The sequence below is a fragment of the Tyto alba genome, unplaced genomic scaffold (assembly GCF_018691265.1).
Source record: "Tyto alba isolate M040663 unplaced genomic scaffold, T.alba_DEE_v4.0 Super-Scaffold_22, whole genome shotgun sequence".
Lineage (NCBI taxonomy): Eukaryota > Metazoa > Chordata > Aves > Strigiformes > Tytonidae > Tyto > Tyto alba.
In genome coordinates, this window is record NW_024881296.1 from 5,499,048 (window position 1) to 5,520,051 (window position 21,004).

Here is a 21,004-nt window from a genome sequence, read left to right on the forward strand (position 1 = left end):
TCCCTTCTTCCCGGGCTCAGCTCTGCTCCCGATATCTCTACCTCCTCCCCCAGCGGCGCAGGGGCAGGGAATGGGGGGTGCAGTCAGTGCTGCTACTTTCCTTATCTTCAGTGAGGGGAGTGTCCTAGAACTTGTTCCCCCAGCTCCAGTGTGGTCCCCCTCTCACAGGAGACAGTCCTCCACCAACTTTCTCCAACATGAGTTCCTCCCATGGGCCGCAGCGTTCCCCACACTGCTCCGTCATGGGTCACTAACTTTTCTCCGACTGGATTCCCTCCCACGGCTGCAGCCCTTCCCGAGCTGCTCCGGCGTGGGACTCCCCCGCGTGCTGCAATCCTCCCAGCGCTGAATTACAGCAGCGGGGCTGCCTTTTCCCACGAGACCCCCGTGCTGCTTCGGGCACAGAACCTTGATCATCCAAGCAGAAGCCACAGGCCATAAATCAGTGTCTCCTCTACCGTAGATCTTCATGGGTGGCAGGGGGGGCCGCCCTGCCGTCTCCCCACAGGATACAGGGGGGTCTCTGCTCCGGCACACCTCCCCCCTCCTTTCTTCCTCCGTTCCTCCACTGACCTTGGTGTTCACGCGGCTGCAGGAACTCCTCCTCACAAGTCCCACTGCTCGTCACCACGTCCCTTCTTAAATACGTTATCGCAGAGGCGCAGCTGATGGGCTCAATTTTCCAAACCGAAGTGGAGCTGACTTGGAGCTGGGGGAGCTTTGAGAAGCTTCTCACAGGGGGCCACCCCGATAGCCCCCTCCCCTGCCACCAAAAAACTCCACCACTCACTCAACCCAGGACCGTACTGGATTGCTGTTTTCTGAGAATTAGCCGCATAATACTGAGGCTTTAAACTGTAATTAGAATGTGAATTCTTGCCTGCCCTTGACCTCCTTGTCCCTCCCTGCTGTTCCCCTGGCACTTCTCAGGTACTAATTAATGCCCAATGCATCTGCAGCACTTTGTAATCACTTTTTTGGTTGTTCAGAATAAACTTAAAATTATAAGACAATTTTGTCACTCAAATATTCATCAACTGTCCTTAAAATTATTCTGAAGTGTTTTGGACAGGGCTAAGCATAGATTGGTCTGGATTCCACTGGTCACTTCCATTTCGCACAAAAACTGACTTTTGAAGCTTGAGGTCTCTTCTTTTAACCAGTTATTAGTCCATAAAAAGAAGCTTACTCTTAACCCACAGCAGTTATGTTTAAGTAACACTGCTGAAAGACTCCAAAGATTTCTGCAGTGTCAAGTTGCATGCTTGTAGACCTGAAACACCTTAGGTCTGTCTCTCTGCCTCTCTGTGTCTAGTAAGCCTTGCTCTTAAAGCTTCAGTAAACCTGGTGACACCATGCAAAGTAAGTAGCTGTTCTGTAGTTTCTTGGATCCAGCCAGAGCTTTTTATCCCCAAAAAGCAGTTTCACACTTTTTGTGTCAACATTACCAAAACTGACTTAAGTGCTAGATTAAACACAGTGGTAGTGGTTAAACATGGGTAAGATTGGCAGGTTCATTTGTTAATTCCTTAAAATTTTCTCTTGAATTCTGTTTTTGTGATTTGTTGTTACTGTTTTAATCAGTTTATTTCAAAATACCTTGTCCTCACTGAATAAGAGAAGAGACAAAGAAACTGAATTTCTTAAGTGGAGGAACGTTGTAGTTTTTTCACTGAGAATGCAGATGCAAGTAATTAATTTAATTTCCTGCAGTGACAATCTTGCACCCAAGTGAGAAAAACAGAGAAGAGCATAAACTGGTTAAAAATCACTGAGGACTAAAATTGCCTAAATGGCTGAAGAAGTTTGAAGCACAGCAGAAGTAGGAAGTCTTTACAAGTGAATGGGACTAGGAAATACCAAGATGTGAAAAAAGAGCATGGATGTCTTTTATTTGTATACTTGTACTTTTTGTAGAATGGTATCTTGAAACAGTTTCCATGGCATTGGCAAGCACTTTTTCTTTACCAATTCCTATCTAATTATCCCTTTAAAAAGCTTGCCTGCTTTTTGTTACCTCCATGTTTAAAACTAAGCATCGGGAAGATTCTTTCAACTTTCTTATTTCTTACAGTAGTAGTTTAATTACTGTCATAGAGAGGGTCTTTGAAAGTTACAGATTTTGGCAAATTACAGAACACAGCTCAATCTGGACACTTCTCTTATTTCTCTAACTTCCTCTTATTTCCCATTGTTGCTCTATTTTCTCCTCTTAGCTGCTCTTAGCAACTCGCTGTCCCAGGCATCTCTTAATTAATGTATATGATCATAGGCCCTTCTCACTTAGGCATGGGATTTCAGTCCATAAGGCTTTTTGAATTTCTGTTGATTAGTTGATTTCTTTACCTTGTTTGATTCTCTTTTCTTTAATGTGGATCCCAGTATGTAGGAAGTGGTGTTTTATTCCACCTATGCCATTTCTAATACGGCATTAGTAGTGTTCTGACTTTTCCTGCCAGCTTTCTGACAGTCCTGTTTAGATCAGTTTCTTCATTTTAGAAATAGGCATTTCTGGCTAGTGTGCACTTGCATGCTCTTGTATACATGTACATTTCTGTAACTTGTCTAAAAGTATGTATTTTTTTGGTCCATCAGGCTGTTATTCTTGTCCTGTCTGTAAAAGGAATTTTCCCTAGCACTCTATTGCATGGAAATAGAGGCTTATTCAAGCTGTTTGAAATTGAGTAATTGCATTCCTTGGTCTCTGTTGAGTTCAGACATCTTGAGTAGGTCAAAAATGTGATGAGAAGGAGGCTTCAACACTGGCTAGTAATCTTCAGTTTGACTTCTAGAACAAATAATGGAAATACTGAGTAATTGATAATGGTGGAAACGTAAGTAGATTTCTCACAAGGAAAACCATTCCTTACAGCATTGTTCAGCACTTTTCTCAGGGCCAGTGATGTACTGACGTGTATGAAATAGGCTTTTCTGTAAAAGTGTATTCTTTTTCTTTCCTATTAATCTTCCTTAATTTAGGTATTATGAAACTGTGTCTGATGTGCTAAGTTCTGTTAAGAAAATGGAAGAGAGCCTGAAAAGGTTGAAGCAAGCCAGAAGAACTGCAACTTCAAACCCTGTTGGTACAAATGGGGGCATGAGTGATGATAACAAAATCCGATTGCAGCTGGCCCTAGATGTTGAGTACTTTGGAGAACAAGTAAGTTACAAGAAACAAGGTTGTTTACTGTTATTATGGGTTTTGGGAGTGAGATAAAGAGGAAAGGAAAGCTTGACAGTATTTTGGTCTTGCAAGCTTTGTCTGTGATTTTGGGGGTTATTGCTTTGTTTTTTCATATTTTATAATGGAGATGACTTGAGACCTTGGTGACTGTAGATGCTGCTTGATCACTGCATCTTTTCCTGTCCTTTCTTATACAAATACAAAACTTATATTTCTCACTGTTCAAAATTCAAGTAGTACTTAGAAACACAAAGAAGAAACACTGTGTGGACAGATCAGAGGGCAGGGGCCTTCCTTAGCTCTGCTGGAAACATCTTGATGGCCCTGCTTTTGCTTGCCTTCTCCCTGGATAGTTCCAGCCTTGACTTACTGCATAGTCATGGGTCTGTTCCCAAGAGGTTTGAAGATGTTAGCTTTATTTGTTGCGCTGTGTATCTGTAAGTTCTTTCAGTACCAAATATGAAACCTTAAATAACAAAACAAATAAGAAAATATTCCAGGAAATGTGTGCAGTAGCTACATCAAATTATGTAAGCACACTGGTTTGTACTCATTTATTTCTGAAAATTATATATAGAGATAAACAAACTTCCAAGTGCAAGTCTGTATCATCAGTTGCCAAGCAGTTGTCATCAGTCTTGTTTATGAGCAGATGCTGTTGATGCATTGTCACAGGTAGATAGTCTGCCTCTGTGTGTGCAGATGCTTTTCTTATATCTGAGACTTATCACAAAGGAAGATTTGGGTGGAAATACGGAAATCTTACTAAAAAGAGCTATTATTTGCCAGTTTTTGGCTGGGGTTGGGCTTTTGTTCTTTTATTCCTACCACGTGCACTAACATCACTGCAGTGTGAATTTAAGCTGAACTGGGGCAGAGTATTCATAATCATTTAGGAGCTGTTTTGGTACATGTAACCATTACAGTCTTCCAGCAGCAAACACCTTTTCAGAATCATTCCATTATGATTTTACTGAAATCCAGATTTTTCTTTTTTCAGTGCACTCTTAGTTTTCTCATGGCTGTATTTTTCTAATTGTCAGGGCAATATATTTCCTGGGTAAGAAATGATTCGTAGCAACCTCTCTATTTGTAGAGTTGTTTTCATCCCCCAGGAAGTTCAAGGCTGGAACCATAGGCACTTGCAGCCTATTGAAATGCTTTCATCATCATGTTCTTGGCTGTTCTTGGATGTATTCATGTTTATCTTTAAAGTTTTGCCCAGAAACCTCATTTGGGGTTTGAAAAAATTTCAATTGAAATCAATGCATTAAAAACAAACTTACAGCCAAGTTTCTCTTCCTGACTGTTTCATTGGAAAACTTTCAACTGGCTTTAGTTACAGGTTGCCTAGAAGATGGTCAAATATTTCCCTGCAAGCTGCTACATTAACTGGAAGGACTTAACTGAGCAAAGTTGGATGCAAATTTTTTTTATAGTGTGCACTATATGCAGCTGTATTTTTTTGCTGCATGCCAATGCAGGACAAAATATATACTTTGCTAAATGTTTTAAGTAGTATAATTAGTGAGCTTTTGATGTTTTAAAGAAAATTAATATTTCTTCTGTTTCTCTTTAGATACAAAAGATGGGACTGGAAACAAGCAGCATAAAAAGCTTCTCAGCCCTTACAGAGCTGGTTCTAGCTGCCAAGGATCAGGCTACAGTGGAACAATCCTAGATATTTTTGAAAGCATGTGTTTGAAGATAAACAATGTCCCTAAAAGAAAGAGAATTTAACTCTATTTTACCAAATAAGTAGCAATGAAGTGCTTCCTAACATATCTTGAGCAACAAATTAGTCCATCTTCTGTCAAGATAGGCTTGTTTCACCAAAAGACTGAGAATTTACCATTGTTTTCCATTATATGGAAAGCAATCAAAAGTTCTAAACTTTCTACTATGGAATAAAAGTAGAAGAAAATGCTTTTTTATTTTTGTTGTACATCTAAAAATTGTAGAAGAATGAACTTATATGATGAAAATAATATGTAATAAATGGTCTTCCTAACTTCTTATGTCACATGTGGTTTTGTATCAAATGTATTCCTTGATGGCTGTCAAAAACTTTCAAAGGGGCTTTATTCCAGCTCTTCTGGAATAAAGAAAGTACTCAGAGGAATAGGAATCTGCTATTTCTTGTTACTGTTTTGCACTTACCTGCTTTCCCTCATCGTGGGATGTGGTTATCTCTTGTTTGGGTTTTGACTGTTTTCATTTTACTGATTTGTTTTTTTCACAGACCTTGTTAGTTAGAAGTACTGCTTAAAAAAAGCTTTTAAAGTAATTTAAATTTCAAAAATAATTTCTAGTATCAGTATCTAACTTACTGGGTGTTACATTCAGGCTACCTGTTTTCCTTCAAACTAAAACTTAATTCACTAAGCTAGAATTTATTCAGAATTGTATTTCTGATTTGTATTATATTTTCTACTAGAATTCAGGGGAATATTTTGCCTGAATACATGTAGAATTCTTGTAACCTCAAACTTAGTTACTTCAGTACAAGTGCATCTTTTTGTGGCTGGTGCTACCTTCTGACTTTGAGTAGATGGGATAACTTTTAAATTAGTATGAACACTTGGAAGCTGCCTCTTTCATGCTTAAAGCTATAGCATTGGCTGTATTGCATGATAATTTACAATTTACTGTCTTAACATAAATCTGACTTGGAGCAAATTTCAGAAGCCAGAACAAATGATGTAGTTATGGACATAAACCCAATTGAACTGTGGCAAAGCAACTTGGAAGTCGTTTTATTTGCATCTTTCCATCTCTGCATATTTATAGTTAATTTCTTCTGTATATAATACAAGTATTGTATTTAGATGTTAAGGCATCTGGAATACATATAGTATAATTGGATAAATACGTGGATGTTGTATCGTAGCACTCAAAATTCTGGTATTCTAGAGAGTGGTTTGTGTTACTTATTAGTCTTTTCCATCAAGCTAGAAGCATCTATGATGTATCTACATCACCAATACCAGGCCACTGGCGTTAGTGGCTTTGGATTAGGTACACATTTAGGCCACTGTGGATGACAACGAGCTATCGTGCTCTGTAGGATACATCTGGCATCGTGTACCAAAGAGGTTTGCAGTTATTTTCTGAACACCATCAGTGCAAAAGACTAAATCTAGAGATGAGAGGTCGAAATCCTTGTTCCATGGAGAGGCTTTCCTTAGTACCTGGATTTCATTCCCAACTCCTCACTTCCTGATTCAAGAACAGTCTAATAATTTGTTGTTCCAGTTTAATGTTTCAAACCTTTATGACTCTTAAAAGAGTTGAATTGGACCACTGAAACCTTTTTATTCATGTGTAGCAGCACATCCACCACTTATACTAGTATGTATTATTGCCATTAATACTTTTTTAAGAACATATGGTTTGGATGTGTTAGATTACTGATGGGCTCTAACCAGTAATCTTCTTCACTATAAGGCTGTAATAAATGCCTCTCAGGTTAGAAAGTAATCCAAGGAATGGAATTGTATTGGAACAGTAGGCCTTAGGTTTTTTCCTAAAAAAAAGTGGAGATAATTCTGTCAGGCTATGAGAGTTTTTCCATCACAGTTCATTAGTGCTACCAAACCCTATTTTTAGTTTTTCCATACAGTTGAGAAATGAGCGCATCCATCTGGGCTGCAGAAAGAAGAAACTTCCTCTAAGTGTGTTTTTTGCTTCCAAGGCAAAAAATCTTGTCTCAGTGGGACAAGCGCAGCCTGCTCATGCTGTTGGCAGCATTTTAAAGGAAATTGTTGCTGATGAAGTTAGAAATCTCTGTGGATAGCTGTAAAACTTTCACTATAATGTAAAAAGGGGTCTCCCTTGCAAAACTGACCAAACTGAATATTAAAAAGTGACCTCTTAAAGAATGAAGAGATCCTTTTGTATACCTTTCCATAGTAAATGCTGCTTGTGCTTAAAAAAATTAGTTTCGGTAACCAGCAGGGCATTGGCTTATACTGTGTCCCCACTGCATTGAAACAGGGAGCTGGGGGCAGAAGGGAGACAAAGTGGGAATAAGGAAAGATGCGAAGCTGGAGGAAGAGTTTGAGTCACCTCACATGAAGTACATGAACAAGGATAAAATGTTGCAATGTTTTAGCTTTCAAAAAGCTGTATTTCAAACACTACCTGCTTCATCTCCAAGCGAAGTAGAGCACTCAACAAGATCGTAAAAATAGCTGATGAATAAGAAAAGGGTGATGGTAAATGTGCATCATTCTCCTCCCTCCCCATCCCCCATGCTTGCATTTAAACCCCGTGCAGAGGGTTTGTTATTCTGCCAAGGAAAAGCATTGCCCTTGACTTCTCTTCAGAAACAGCTAAAAGGAAGGGCTTGTTCAGTGTTATGTCCAGGAACACCACATCTTCCTTCTGTGCTGTGGGATCTTCTGGCTGATCTGTTCCCGCACTGGTCAGTTTGAAAAAGGCTTTATTTATTACCTGGAAGGCAAAACATATGAGTAACTCTGGAGTCATCAGAGCATGATAGTGAAGATACAAATGAGAGTTTGAATAAATGATAAAGCATGTGAAGTAACCAATAACTTAAATCAGCTGTATGCAGCACAGGATAGACTCCATGGATGTTTAAAAAAGATGCTGGAGTACTTATTCCACATGTGAAAAAGCTCTACAGCTGCTGGTACACTTGAAGCCCCTGAGAGAACTTCCAAGGTATGGCACCTTCTAAAAATAAATAAAAGCACTTGAATTGTACTTCTGGAATGTAATTTGCCTTCTTTTTATGAAAGATAATCCTTGGCTTCAAGCTCTCCTTTCTTCCCCTTGGGACCTGAACACTGAAGCCTGTCATCAGGTGAGGTCGGGTGCTGCATGCACCTCTGTGTTTGCTGTTTCTGGGAGTAGTCCCTGAGTGATGGAGGGAGGATTATCCTCAACAGCCCGGTAGCTGCAGCCTCTACTATGCACTCCAGCTCTGGTGCCTGGAGGTGTGTGAGCTGGAGGTGGTAATGAATGCAGTCTTAATTTCTATGTACAGCACCTAGCACAAGCGGATCTTGAACTTGATCTCTGTGTTGCCTGTTGTGTTTGCTGCAGTGATGAAATTTGAACCGTTTAAGGCAGACCTGTTGCTGCTGATAGGTTAATCTAAGGAATATTCATATTGTTCAGTCATCTTGAAAGTCCCCTACTGAGCATGTGTCCCACAGGTCTCTGACTGGTTTGTTCTAGGTAAATTTATAGAGTTGAAGAGGCTGAAACTGAGCAGGAGGCATATTTTTTAAATACCAGTGATGTGTACTGTACCTTCCCAACTGTTAGGTTGACGTCGCTTATTTTACTGAGATCTGCCCCCTTCCCCAGCAGTTCAGGCAGTTTCATATCTGCAAGAAGCTCCTGTAGATCAGAGCTGCCTTCTATTGTTAACTCTGGTAATGTTAATTTAATTTCTCTGTAGAAAAGAGAGAGAGAGAGAGAGAAGTGTGTGCTCTCCACTGTGAAAGTGTGATGTTTGGGCAGTCCTGGGGAAAGGGCATGTGAAAACAGCCGCAAGAAGTGCTTGGTATGTGGGGACAAACTGCCAAGGGCCGATGGGCATCATGTTACTGTTTCCAAGTAGGAAGTCACCCTAAATCTGCCCTGAGGTATACTATTAAATCCCAGATCATCCCACTTCATGGGTCCTGTGTTGTCAAGTATGGAAAGGCATGTGCTTGTTTCCTTGAAATACCCCCCAGATAAAAAGCCAATCCCACTGCAGTGGAGCTCCCTTGCAGTGACACCCGCACCCCACCCCACCCCCCCCAGCTTTGCAGGCGTTTCTCTTTGTGCTTGGTGTTAAACCCTCCCTGGCAGGAGGTCAGGGAGCAGACGGGCCTGCGCCCTGTCCCGTTCACCCCGGGCCTGAGCCCTACCTTGGGGACAGCTGCTGGAGCCAGGCCGGGGACTGCAACTGCAGCTCCGCCTCCACCCGCTCCAGGTCGCTGCCATTGATGGGCTGAAGCAGCACCAGCAGTGCGGTCTTGCTGATGGGGACTTCCACCACAGAAAAAGTCCCACTGGCATCGGTTTTGTACTTGAATGTTCCCGTGACTGACAACATAGGGACCAAGACCTCTGTGTTTGAATCCACCCGGAACTCCTGAGGCTCTTTGAGCCGGAATGCTTGCTTAACGTTCACTGAAAAACAGGTTAAGAAAAGAGAAGAATCAGTTTCTTCCTCTTCGCTCTTCCCCTCTGTCCCATAGCCTTTATATATGCTTGTTTAAAAGCAACACCCTGTGCATTAGACAAGGACTGTGTGTATAAAGTCATGTTTAGCCACTGTAAACATATCTATCCTGTCTTTAATACACCTTCTGGTAGCATCAAGCAGAGGTTGGTTCAGGCTCACAGCACAGGCACCGTGACCATCGGCACTGTGGCCAAAGCTGCTGTGTTTCTACTGGCTTTGTGGCCTTTCCTGGCCAGTACTTCTGCTTGCTTGGTTGCCTGCTTCCTCACAGGCTGCCGCATGGCTCCCGGTTGGCTCGCAGGGCCTGCTTGGATTTCCTCTCCATCCCTCGAGTGGCGGTGATGGCAGGTTTGGGAGCACATTAGGCATCAGGGCCAGTCCTCGCTGCAGGAGCACTCTCGGGTAGCCAGTGGGCTCAGGGGAGGAAAGGCAACACAAGCTCTGTCTGAGGTTTCACCCTTGGCAATCTTCTGAACCAAAGCAATGGGGAAGGTAGTAAGCATAATGCCGCAGTGTTGACTGAGCCAAGGAGGTTAAAAAGGACATACCTGAATGCTTGCTAAACCTTAATATAAATTTCTTACCCAGTTCACAAGTAAGGGAAGCCTTGCTCTCACCTCCCACTGCTTCTGTGCAGCTTTGCATTTCAACATGTTATCTGCTCACTGCCATAGATCAGTGCTGCTGCCCAGTTAGGCTGATAATCCTGTTGACATTAAAGAAACTACTGCCATCAACAAGAAGGGCAAAGATCAGAAATCTCGAAATTGCTGTTTGGTGGAATTAGGGAAACAGATGTATATGTTGTGGTAAAGAAAGGAACACCTTGCATTAGGTTAATATTGGTTTAACATAAGAGCTGGTCTAGATATACTGTTAAGCAGTCTATCCCCCGATAAATCCAGATAAATCCTGGACCCTGACATATTTAATATGTAGTAAGTGATTTTGCATATGAACGCTTGCCTCTTAAATGAGCTTGCATAAAAAGAGCATTTAGGCACTTTCACCTACTATAATTTCACCAGAAAAAAGCATCAGGTAGGAGATGTGAAAGGTGTAAACAAAACAAAGAACAAGGACGTAGAGTTGTTCAATTTTTTTTCTCATTCTATAAGCATAAGGGATGCAAGTAGAAAGGAGTCACTTTCACAGGGACTGTATAACCTGCAGAATTCATTCTCACAGGACAACAATTGTCAAGACTGTAACAGGGTTAAAAGGAGAAAAAGAACTGAGCATTCAAATAGCTAAATGTATCAAGGTGGGATAGTAATTGGTTTTAAATAGTCTTGGGAAAGATATTGCAAAATTTCAAAGCTCTGCCATTGACTTTGGGACCGAGTCCATTAATATTGTACTAGTTGTGAACCATGACAAATCAGCACCCCTGTGTTTGAAATGGCTCCCTGTAGCCGCCTGCTAGGTGAGGGTCTGGACATCTGTGCCCTCAAGCATGTAACTAGGTGAGTACTCCTCTGAAAGCACTCTAAAACACGTCAGTAGTCTTAATATGACTGTTTGTTTCTTACAGCAATTTTTTAGGGAACAGGAGGGATGTATTTACTAAAGAAACCCTGCTTTTTGCCTCAGACATCTGGAATGAAAATGAGGAAAACTGATGAAGAACATCCCTTCTATAGAATTTTAATAGCTGACACACTGGAAGAAATGGTTTCTTACAGTTAGAGCTCTTGTATCAGGACACACAAGCTGTGGGATTGGGCAACCTTTTGGCACCCACATCAAAGCATGGAAGAAACCTGTGTCTACAATACAAGGAAGAAAACTGAAGTGAAAAAGGCTGTCAGTCACAGAGAGAAGATGTGGCCTGAGGGAGCAAGAGTGCTCTGCAGTACTGATTTGGGAGAACAGGAAAGAAACGTTGGACCTCCTTGTTTCAGGTGACAATCTCCATGTTCTCTAATATTGGCTTTATGCCAGCCTGACAAGCGTAATGAGAGGTTGATTTTCTGTGGAAATCTGTGGCTTTTTACTTTTAAAAAAATATAGCAAAAACCATCCAACTGAATTTCTAGTTAAAACTGAAGTTGTTGAGGGTTGTCTGTTCAAAAGAGAGTTTAAATGGGAGGAGGTAAGGGTGCTTAAGATCATGCGGTCCCATGGTGCTATTTTCATTCACTAGTTTGTAATTATTTTGCAACTTAAAAAAAAAAAAAAAAACAACAGTCTATCAGTAAGATTTGCACCTGAAGTTCTGCACTGGATTCTAAACGGCAGCCCCTGCTCAGCAGCAAGTCTACAATTGAGAGAACTGTGCAAGCTGACAAGAGGTGAGACTGCTGGACCATTTCATTGTTATTTTGTATGGGTGTCTGTCATTTTATCAATGCTATGGATGTTGATAGCATCTCAGGAGCATATAATGTTTCAGACCAAAAAAATGTACTTTTCCTTTTCTGCAGTTATAGGGACAGACATGGAACATGACAGCATCGGCTCTCATGATTGGCCTTCCACAACCAAATGGAAAAGAAAATGCTGAAGTTATCTCCTTTGTTTATTAGAAGAGAGTTTCTTATCTAACTCATTTGCTCTTGAGCCAATTTTCTCCATCCCACATTTGGAGACTACAACATCTCAAGTGCATCCTTCTGAGAGAGGAAGTAGTAGAGCTGACCCAGTGACTCAGCCCCTTGAGCATGTGTTCCTAAACTAATAAAAATAAAAGTTTCCAGTACAGAAGGAGAAAATTGTTCTGCTGAAGGAAAACTCTGCTCTTCTGACTATGCTTAAGTCTGTAACACAAGCATTATTTTTACAGTATCATCTCTATACTACACCTTACACTGAAGAGCAAGCTGATGCTCACAGCTCCCTGAGGAGTTGGGATCATTTAATGACAACATGCATGAAAGGCAAAGAAAACCTGATATCTGTTTTACAGGTGAGAAGATGAAGGCACAGAAGCATTTCATGGGCACCAGAGCTCCACTTTTAGCAGCAGAGGCCCACTTAGGAATTTATGGCTCACTTCAAGTTTTCTGAAATACAGTCACTGGTAGGCAAGCTGTCCTAAAGCGTGTGATCTCTGGTATTGCATTCAGTCATGAGGATGTTGAAAAGCAGCTACATTCAGAAGAGGAGGCTCAGTTGTGGTACAGGGGGATTTTTGGGACAGCAGCATGGAACAACCCTAGGTAATCAAGGGATTGCCTTAATTCTTCTAGTTCTGTATACACTCCCTGCTTCCGTAACTGGTAGCTTGTTTGCTTGCTTCCTGAACCAGAGGTTGCCTCCAGACTTCTGTGTTGAATAGCCACTAGAGAAGTCACGTGCATTATATTTTTTAGCCTCTTGAATCTATACCTCCAGCCTCTTGCCCCCAGCTCCCACCTGGAATTACAGGTTCTGGGGAAAGGTATTTCTTTGTCTTGCTTTAAACCTACTTCCTGATCATTTTTGCTGGAGGCCCCTCATGACTTGTACTTCCTTTGCAGTCAGAAATGCTGCTCAAATCCTCTCTTATTCACCTTCCCACCTTTCCTAATTCTTAGCTTCCTGGACAAGGAAAATTTCCTGGAGGCCATCTCCCTCCACATCCTCCCACTTGCCCTTGCTGGCTCTTAGCAGAGCGTAGGCAGGACCCCCAGCACAACAGCGGGGAGCAGGGTGCTGTACATGGAGCAGGAGCCCAGACTTTCACCTGAGCCCTTCCCTCTCACCACTGGCCAGGCGTGACCTTGCTTCCTTCTCCGGAGCAGGGCCACTGCCTGTCCTCCACCCAGCCTGCCCCCAAAACGAGCAGTGCTGCCTCGTACCTGCCAAGTGGACGTCCACCACAAACAGCAGGTTGGCAGATGGATCGATGTCTGTCAGTAAGCACTTGCTTTGGGCCTTGCTTTTGGCTTCCATGAAGGCATTTATTTGCTTTGCTGCCTCGCTTGGGTTTGTAAAGTCAACAGCTCGGGCGTAGAGAGCATCAGTGGAGGGGAGCAAGTCCTGCACAAACGGTTGGGATAGAGGCACACCAGGGGCAGAGAACAGGCAGAGCATCTTGGAAAAGAGCAGCTCCTTGTCCCTGCTCTTGACGAGGCTTTCGATCATCCTCAGGCTGGAAAGGACTTTGTGTCCGTCCACCCTGGAGGTGCAGTCAGGGTCTCCAGAGGGGGGAATAAATCCCAGCAAACGCTGCAAATCAGCTGCTGTCTGATTTGAGGCGCCCAGGTAGAAAGACACCAAGGAGCTGTAAAGACTAACTGGGGACAGGAGGACGTTTTGGCCACGCCGCGCTTCCCGCAGTGCGCTGTAAAACCGTGCACCCAGGATGTACACAAAGTCCTTCATGTGACTCAGTTTCTGCCTCTCCCGGACACTCAGGCTTGGGGCTTCCAGTTTGTCCTTGTCATTCGGGTCATCTTCGTAAGCAAGTGTTGTTTGGGACTCAATGGAGGTGGGGACAAAGGTTTTCTTTCCCTCCGGGACCAGGCTTTCCAGCTCCTCACAAGTACTCTTGTTGAAAGAAAACAAATTGAAAGGGTGGACATAGACCCGGTCACAAGTCACTGTGGTGAGGCACACCAACAAACAGAGAAGATCTGCTACCAGGTTCATGTTGAAAAATTGCTTCCGCAGTGTCTGCTGAAAGAAAAAGTGGGGAGGAAAGAAGACTGATTAGCCTGTTATGTAAATACAGTTTCACTTACTCGCAGGGTGAGCTGCCAGTGCTGTGTTGGAGTTACAAAGGCAGGAATTCCAGTATTTAGTGCTTGTCTGACTCTGCCCCCTGAAAAGCCCAGGGTGAGGTGACCGCCAGCTTCACTGGTGGCATGTGGGGAAATGTTAAACACAGCTCTGACTCCATTACCCACTGCAGTACCCTAACGATTTAGCACTGGCAGCAATATGGTTGTGCACGCTGACTAGTTATACCTGCAAACTAGGGTGTGCTAGTTCTGGCAAAACATTATCATAATGCAAGTATATTGCTCCTGAGACCTGGGCAGAGCTATGTCTGCAAACTGCTGCACTAAATCTTGCTGACACATGGACAGGCTAAGCGATTTGCCTGCTGTTATGTGGGAAGTGGGCTTGGAAACCAGGTCTCTTAAGGACTGACCACTGCATGATCCCGCTTTGTACATCTCGTCAGCATAATACTTGTTCCTAGCAGAGCATTTTGTGTTTTCATAGCCCAGTGCAAACATTCATTCTAGCTTCTGGGCAAACACACTCGAGGCTTCCTTATACAAATGTGCTAACTCTGAAACCATTTTCATAGCACCTTCTTTACCTGAATACAGAGTTAGAAGGGGTAAGCTGAGTTTTACTCTACTGTACAGATAGTATTCTCCTGTGGTAAAAGACCACCTGCTGCTCTTATTTTTCCTGACAAGAAGCAGGGAATTTTCCTGGATGTAGATGTCACTGGTGTTTTGGCACAAAGGATCTGGTGCATACTGGAAATGAGAGTCATGGGCACACACACATATATGCGCACATGTGTGCAAACACACTGACAAATTTTTCATTTTTATATTTCTAACTTTTGCTATATCTGATTTTTTTGATAACTAATGGCTCTGCTGTACCTTCCCTGGAGTTCTAGTAGATGACTTTGAAGTTGTGAATTGGAAATCTAAATGTCTTTGAAATTATGCATCTATAACACTTATAATTGTCCAAATCACTGTTACTCAGAACTGTATTTTTATTCTACTAGTAATTTTTTGTTTGTTGTAGCTCTGTTCACTTTCTTTTGCTCTTTCCAAGCTCTGCAAAGCTCATTGAATGGGCAAATGCTAACAACCTTGCCAGTAACCAAGCTCTTCTTTCTCCAAGATTTCTTGAGTCAGGCCAGCTTGTCAGGTATTGTAAATCCAGTAGCCTGAGCCTTTTGAGAGGACACAGTGCAATGTCTGTCTCACTAACACTTTAAATTACACAGGGTGGAGGTGTCTGGGTTTAAATCCAGCCGTTCAAGACCTGGCACCTTCCCAGCCTGATTTACAATATATAACTGTATTAATTTCACTGAGGGATCCCCAAGTGTTTCATGTCTAATAATACCCCAGTTTGCAGTATCACCACTCTCCTGCAAATACAAAACCTGAGATGTACAGATGCTTGGTAATTAGACATACCTTGCTAAGTACATATGCCTGCTAACGAGCACATCTACATTCCCAGGCTGTAGACTTCTTCCTAACAGCTTGGTTTGCAAATAGAGTTTCTGTTGTTATGATAGTCCCTTGGGGTGTCTGAGTATCTTCCTTGCAGGTGGCTGCAGGTCAGGCCTGAAACTATTTGCTCCCCAGAGGCACGCAGAGGAGGACCCACTGTACAGCTCCAGTCTTGTGCCTTCATCCCAGGATTGCTTTTCCCCAGTTACTCCCACCCTGTCCTCTAAATTATTGTGTAGGCAGCGGCAGTCAGTGCTGCTATCTCTCTGCTCCCTGCCCTGTCTTCACCTCCCCATCCTCACTGGCAGCAGGTGACATGCATCACAGATCTTCTTCATTGCTTATGATGGGTGAAAAAACTATCTTGGGAGGTGCCTTCCCAACTGTATCTTCACAGTTAGCCCAGCCATGGTGCTAGTGCATTTCTAGACTCCTCGCTGCACTTTCCAGATTGGGACATCTCAGGAAAACAAACCAAAAAGCCACAAATGAGAGGCGCTGCCCTTCCCCACACTGTTCTCTCCATCATACAGTTCTTTTGAAGTATTTCTTATTCTTTCCTGTAGCAGCAGGGAGGATGACTCTGCCACCCACTCAGACTGTGCCATTAGGCACCATTGGTGCCCAGTGGTTAATTTTTTTTTACTACCAGTGCCACTATGTCAGCTCTTTTCTCATGAACAGAAACAAGAGGAGCAGTTCTCACTACCAGCATTTACGTGAAGCCCCATCTGTGGAAAGCCAGCATGTTGTATTTCCCTAAAGAAGTCAGCTGCGAGCCTTTCAGAAAAGCATGAAAACCTGAGTTGAAAAACTGGCATTCAAAGCAAATCCAGTTAGTGTGCTTACTCGCCTCCATCCTGGTGCGTGCCGCCCCTCCGGCGCCGTCCCCCCTTGGGCAGGCTCCTCGTGACACCGCTTTCCCCTGGAGCGGGGTGGCGTGACTGCCGGTGGACCTTTCCACAGGAGGGCCCTTTCTACATGTCTGCAGTGGCATTGCGCAAAGCTATTTTACATCACAGGCTGGGGGACCGGAAAAAGTTAGCTCAGGCCAGGCAGGACCCCATGAAACCTGAGCACGGCATAATATTGGCTGCATAGAAAGTTCTGGTGATGGGTACACAACCTTTAACCAGACCCAGCATGTTTGTGGAGCCTGCAGTTGTATATTTACTAAGACACACACAGGTGTTTTTCTGTGCAGAATAGCTGATTATAGGAGCTGAAAATAACTCAGCTCATTTTTTGCCAGACTGGAAGAAATGCAGATTTCTTTTTACCTGTATTTGTTGTACAGTTGGACCAGATTTTTAAATTCTCAGATAAATTGCCTTTATTCTCTACCTTGCAGCCTGGGTATCCATCACGTACCCTACTGCAAAGTAAAATGATTAAGCTCAATTTTTAACCTTTCTTTCCCTCTTGATTTATTCAGAGGATCAAAAGTTTGTTCTTTCTCTTCTTCAAAAGAAAATGTGTTGAAAAGAAGGGGATGAAAGCTACATGCATTAGGTTGCCAGAGCCAGATCACAGAGACTTCATCCCTCCCAGTCTCAGCTTCCCAAGTCCTATTTGGCAAAAAGGGTGGGACTTGGAGAAATTTCTGCTGCTTTTGAAATTTTCCTCCAGTTCTGGTGTGCCCCTTCCTCCTCTTTAAACACATAAACATTAAATCAAGCAAGGGACGATGCAGTTGGGTTAGACTGGGTCTCGTTCGGTGCCCCTGTTACAGTTAGTAATTAAAATCCCGTGACTCTAATGGGAGGAGGGCTGATTTAACATCCATGCCCCTATTTTAGAGGGACAGTCAGCTGTGGTTTGCATTGTGGTGCCCAATTACATGCTGGGTTCAAGGAGAGAGCCAAGAGAGAGGGATGTTTTCAGTGCACCTGGGCAGTCAGAGCTGGTGGAGCTGACGGTGGCGACAGGGACAGGCGAGTCCTACCAGCCCAAGCACTGTGTGCCAGGTGCCTAATTCCAAAGGGATGGGAAATTTCTGTTTCTGCAGCCCTGCTTTTCATTTAAACAATCTGATTACCTTAGCTCTAATGAGGTCTGAAAGTGGTCCTGAGCACAAGCCTGTAAGACATGCTATTATGCACACAAAGCTTAAACAGCTTGAAATATTCAAGGTGTTTTGTCTTCTTACTGCCTGAACATCTCAGTGGAGGAAGCATCTGGCAACAGAACAGTCCCTGAGCATTTGTACCGTCTCCAGACAGCTACAAAACACATGTAGCCCAGCCGTGGATCCAGGCAACGGGAGAAGTAGTTCCTCCATTAAAAATGCATTTTGTTCAGCTAAATGCTAAGAGAACAAGCTAGGTTTCGGGTTGCAATCCCCCTTCCTTCCCAACAGCCCATGAGTGTCCTTGCCGCAGGCAGGCAGCGGGAGGAAGCTGGTCCCTCAGAGGCCACTGGAGGTGCAGGTGGGATGTGCGACAGCACAACCCAAACCTGTGTCTCCTGCACTGCCACCCACATGGGTCCACATGAGGCACTAGGCACCAGCGGTGTGCATGAATGGCCAGAGCACACTGTGCCTGTGAGCTATAGCTGGTCTGCCATGTCCTTCCAGGAGGGGCTTGAACACAGGGAGGAAGCAAACCCAGCATGATACTCTCAGTATCGAGGACACAGAAACCAAGGCTGTTGCAGTGAAGGGCACCTTGTGTTCTGTAAAACTGAAATGAATCCTTATTAACAAGAATGATTGACTGGCTAATAAGCTACAAGTGATGCTAATAACATACATAACAGCTGCCAGACGTGTTTGCTGTGGACAACAAAAACCGGAAGGAGAAATCACATAACCTGCAGACACTGTATTTTTTTTTTCCCTTATATCATTATGCCTCTGTGCTGTAGCACCCAGAGGTCGTGCTGCAGCTGGTCATTTCCTCTTTTTATAGGTAGCAGCCCCACGTCAGGCATCCCTGGCTGCAGGGGATGCTGCCCCACAGAAGAGGGGGAACAGGAGGCATCTAAACAGTAACCCCAGTGCGCTGCTCTGGTGGCTCTGTCGCATAAAGAAAGTTCAGTTTCTAGTTGAAAGTACTCAGGTTTTTTGGCCAAGTTGACCTTTGGGGCTCTTTTGTTGTTTGTGCACTCAGTTCTATTGTTTTCTGTGGACAAAAAATTGTCAATGTTTTTGAGAAGAGCAGGAGTCTTTCTTTCTGTGTCATCTCCCCCCCCCCCCCCCCCCCCATAAAATAACAGAATTAAAATACCCAGTTTTCTCCAGAAAAATGTTTCACCAGAAATTGTTCAATGACCTGCTTTCACTACAGTGCTCCTCCTGCTTCAGACAACTGGGAATTTTTCTGGCCTCAGTAACGAGGGAGGACCTTTGATTTCACCATACGTTCATGCCCTACTACAAAGATCAGACACAATTCCCCTTAATTTGTCAGTCACTTATGCTCACTCAGTTAATATTCCCCTATTAAGATCCATCACACACTAGCACACTTCTTAGATCTTTGCCTTTTATCCTCTCACAGTTTCTACTAAAGAAGAAGCTTTCAGACTATGAATAACATAGGCTGCTACACCTGGAACATATTTTACCCTAGTAGGACTTAATTACAGTTAGTCTTCCATTTTACTTTTGAGCCATTTTTAAGCAGGAGTGCATGAGCATTATTCCAATTACTATATGTGGATCCTCTTGTCAGGCTCTTCTTTGCTGGGTTGCCATGGTTTTAGGAATGAGCATGTGCTTAAAGATAGAGCTTCAACTCTGGAAAGAAGAGTCTCTAACCTGCCCTTTGGCTCCAGTGTCCGAGGATTTGGCTCCCTGAAGAGAGCTGTGCCAGAAAACCTGCATTGGGCCAAACTTGGGCAAAAAACTTTCTGGCAACTAGGAACTGAGGAAGGTGAAAACAAGGTTGTTCCTATAAGCACCCCCTGTGCAAAGCAAGCCCAGGGCTCATGCACATTTCCTGACAAGTCTTTCCCTGCAACAGCCACAGTAAAGGTATAAAGAAACACAGACCTCTCAAACTTGCTCTTCAGTGAAGAGGTTCAGGTTCTCCTTTTGCCCCACTCTTTTCGATTTTGGAGGGGCACTCGGCTCCCTCTTTTATACTCGCTCTTACATAAGTGGGGCCCTCCCTCCCTCCTCCCCTCCACTGCCCTCATTTCTCTTCAAAACCTGCCTCTGTTTTTCCTGCTTGTTATTCATGGTCACTGCTGAGAGGGAGCAAAGAGGGGTGGAAAAACACTGGTGCTGCAGCTACAGGTCCCCTTGCAGCCATGCTCAAAAGGATCAGATCTCCTGTTCAGCCTTGGTCTTCTGAAGTGTCAATGGGGAAACATTCCCCTGCCCCACGGAAAATTTCTCCGTGATGGTGCTGCTAGCACTTCATGTAAATACTGTCAAAAGGGCTCCAGAAATTTTAACCCTGGCAGAGGAACACTAATCCTACAGCTGGCAGTGTGTAATTCAGACCTGAATGAGAAAACGATTTTGTCTGAGCTAGAATTTTGATTGATCAGCCAAGTGGCTCTTTTTTGCTGAAGAACATCACGTCTCCACTCTGTCGAAAAGTGTTTTCATTGATCCAAATCATTCTGGGAAAAGCTGTATAAAATTCAGCACTTTGGCAGAGACAATAGTAAATATTTTATTCTGTTTTGTTCAGTTCGTTTTCCAGATTTCCCAAATTTTGCTCAAAGGGGCAAGACAAAGGGGCAAGACATACTCCTGTGATGATGTTCTTGTCTCCTGCGAGGTTATGGTCGGAGTCACAGAGGAGAGATAATAAATTATTCTGCTCATAGTGTTAAACCACAGACTTTCACATGGGCTCTTCCCAGGTTGAGTTGGCGTGTCTAAGCTACGCAGATTATAAATTAATATATGGCTAACTCAGACATAACAGCATATACATGGTCATATATCAGTCATTACTAAATTTGAGGGTTTCTTTTTTTTAAGACTAAAAGTACCTTGAATGAGAAGTAGACCACAAATAGTTTGTTTATGAACCTGTGGGTTGACTTTGGTAGCCATAACCCTCTACACCCCATCAACATCCATAAAGTTCCCTCTCTCTTCTGCTTTGGTAAGGGAAGACAGCATGAGGTCTGGACAAGGCACCCAATGGAGAGGGCAAACAGGCACTGGGAACAGGACAGGAAGGAAAGGAAGAAGAGGATGCCTGTGTTGGGGGATCTGACAGAAGGAAGACAGAAAATATCGCTTCATCAGCTTGTGCAGTGGTTGCCCCAGGTGTGGCAGGTAGCCATGACAGTGTAAGGACCACCATTTGTGAGACATCCAGGAAAAAACTTTGTAGAGCAGCCAAATGCCTACAGAGACCACAATACTTCACTTGGGAAGAGAAACCACTGGTATGATTGGTATAAAAGTATGATGATGAAGGTGAACAAATATTCCTGAATTACTGTTTTGTAACAATGCTAAAATCTGCGGGTTCCCAGTTGAATGATGAAGCAGCA

The 21,004-nt window shown here is 43.4% G+C and overlaps 2 protein-coding genes across 3 annotated transcripts in view; one reads left to right on the plus strand and one right to left on the minus strand.

Moving 5' to 3' along the window:
• The window catches only part of COG2 (component of oligomeric golgi complex 2), a 32,128-nt gene extending 26,816 nt beyond the window's left edge, over positions 1-5,312 (plus strand). The window contains exons 17-18 of the mRNA XM_032985399.2: positions 2,980-3,160; positions 4,764-5,312. Coding sequence (XP_032841290.2) covers positions 2,980-3,160; positions 4,764-4,865 — 283 coding nt within the window. The 3' untranslated portion in view covers positions 4,866-5,312. The remainder of the gene's footprint in view (positions 1-2,979; positions 3,161-4,763) is intronic.
• Positions 3,725-19,599, minus strand: AGT (angiotensinogen). Of its 2 annotated transcripts, none has more exons than XM_032985400.2 (5): positions 19,536-19,599; positions 13,178-13,997; positions 9,076-9,340; positions 8,468-8,612; positions 3,725-7,639 (listed from the first exon to the last, which is right to left on the minus strand). In XM_032985400.2, the coding sequence occupies exons 2-5, from the start codon at positions 13,968-13,970 to the stop codon at positions 7,448-7,450; spliced, it is 1,395 nt and encodes a 464-aa protein (XP_032841291.1). In that variant the 5' UTR covers positions 13,971-13,997; positions 19,536-19,599; the 3' UTR covers positions 3,725-7,447. The 2 variants fall into 2 exon arrangements, with proteins under 2 accessions (XP_032841291.1, XP_009967357.2); XM_009969055.3 differs by having other exon boundaries at positions 13,178-13,994; positions 19,536-19,593.
• Positions 19,600-21,004: the final 1,405 nt, after the last annotated feature.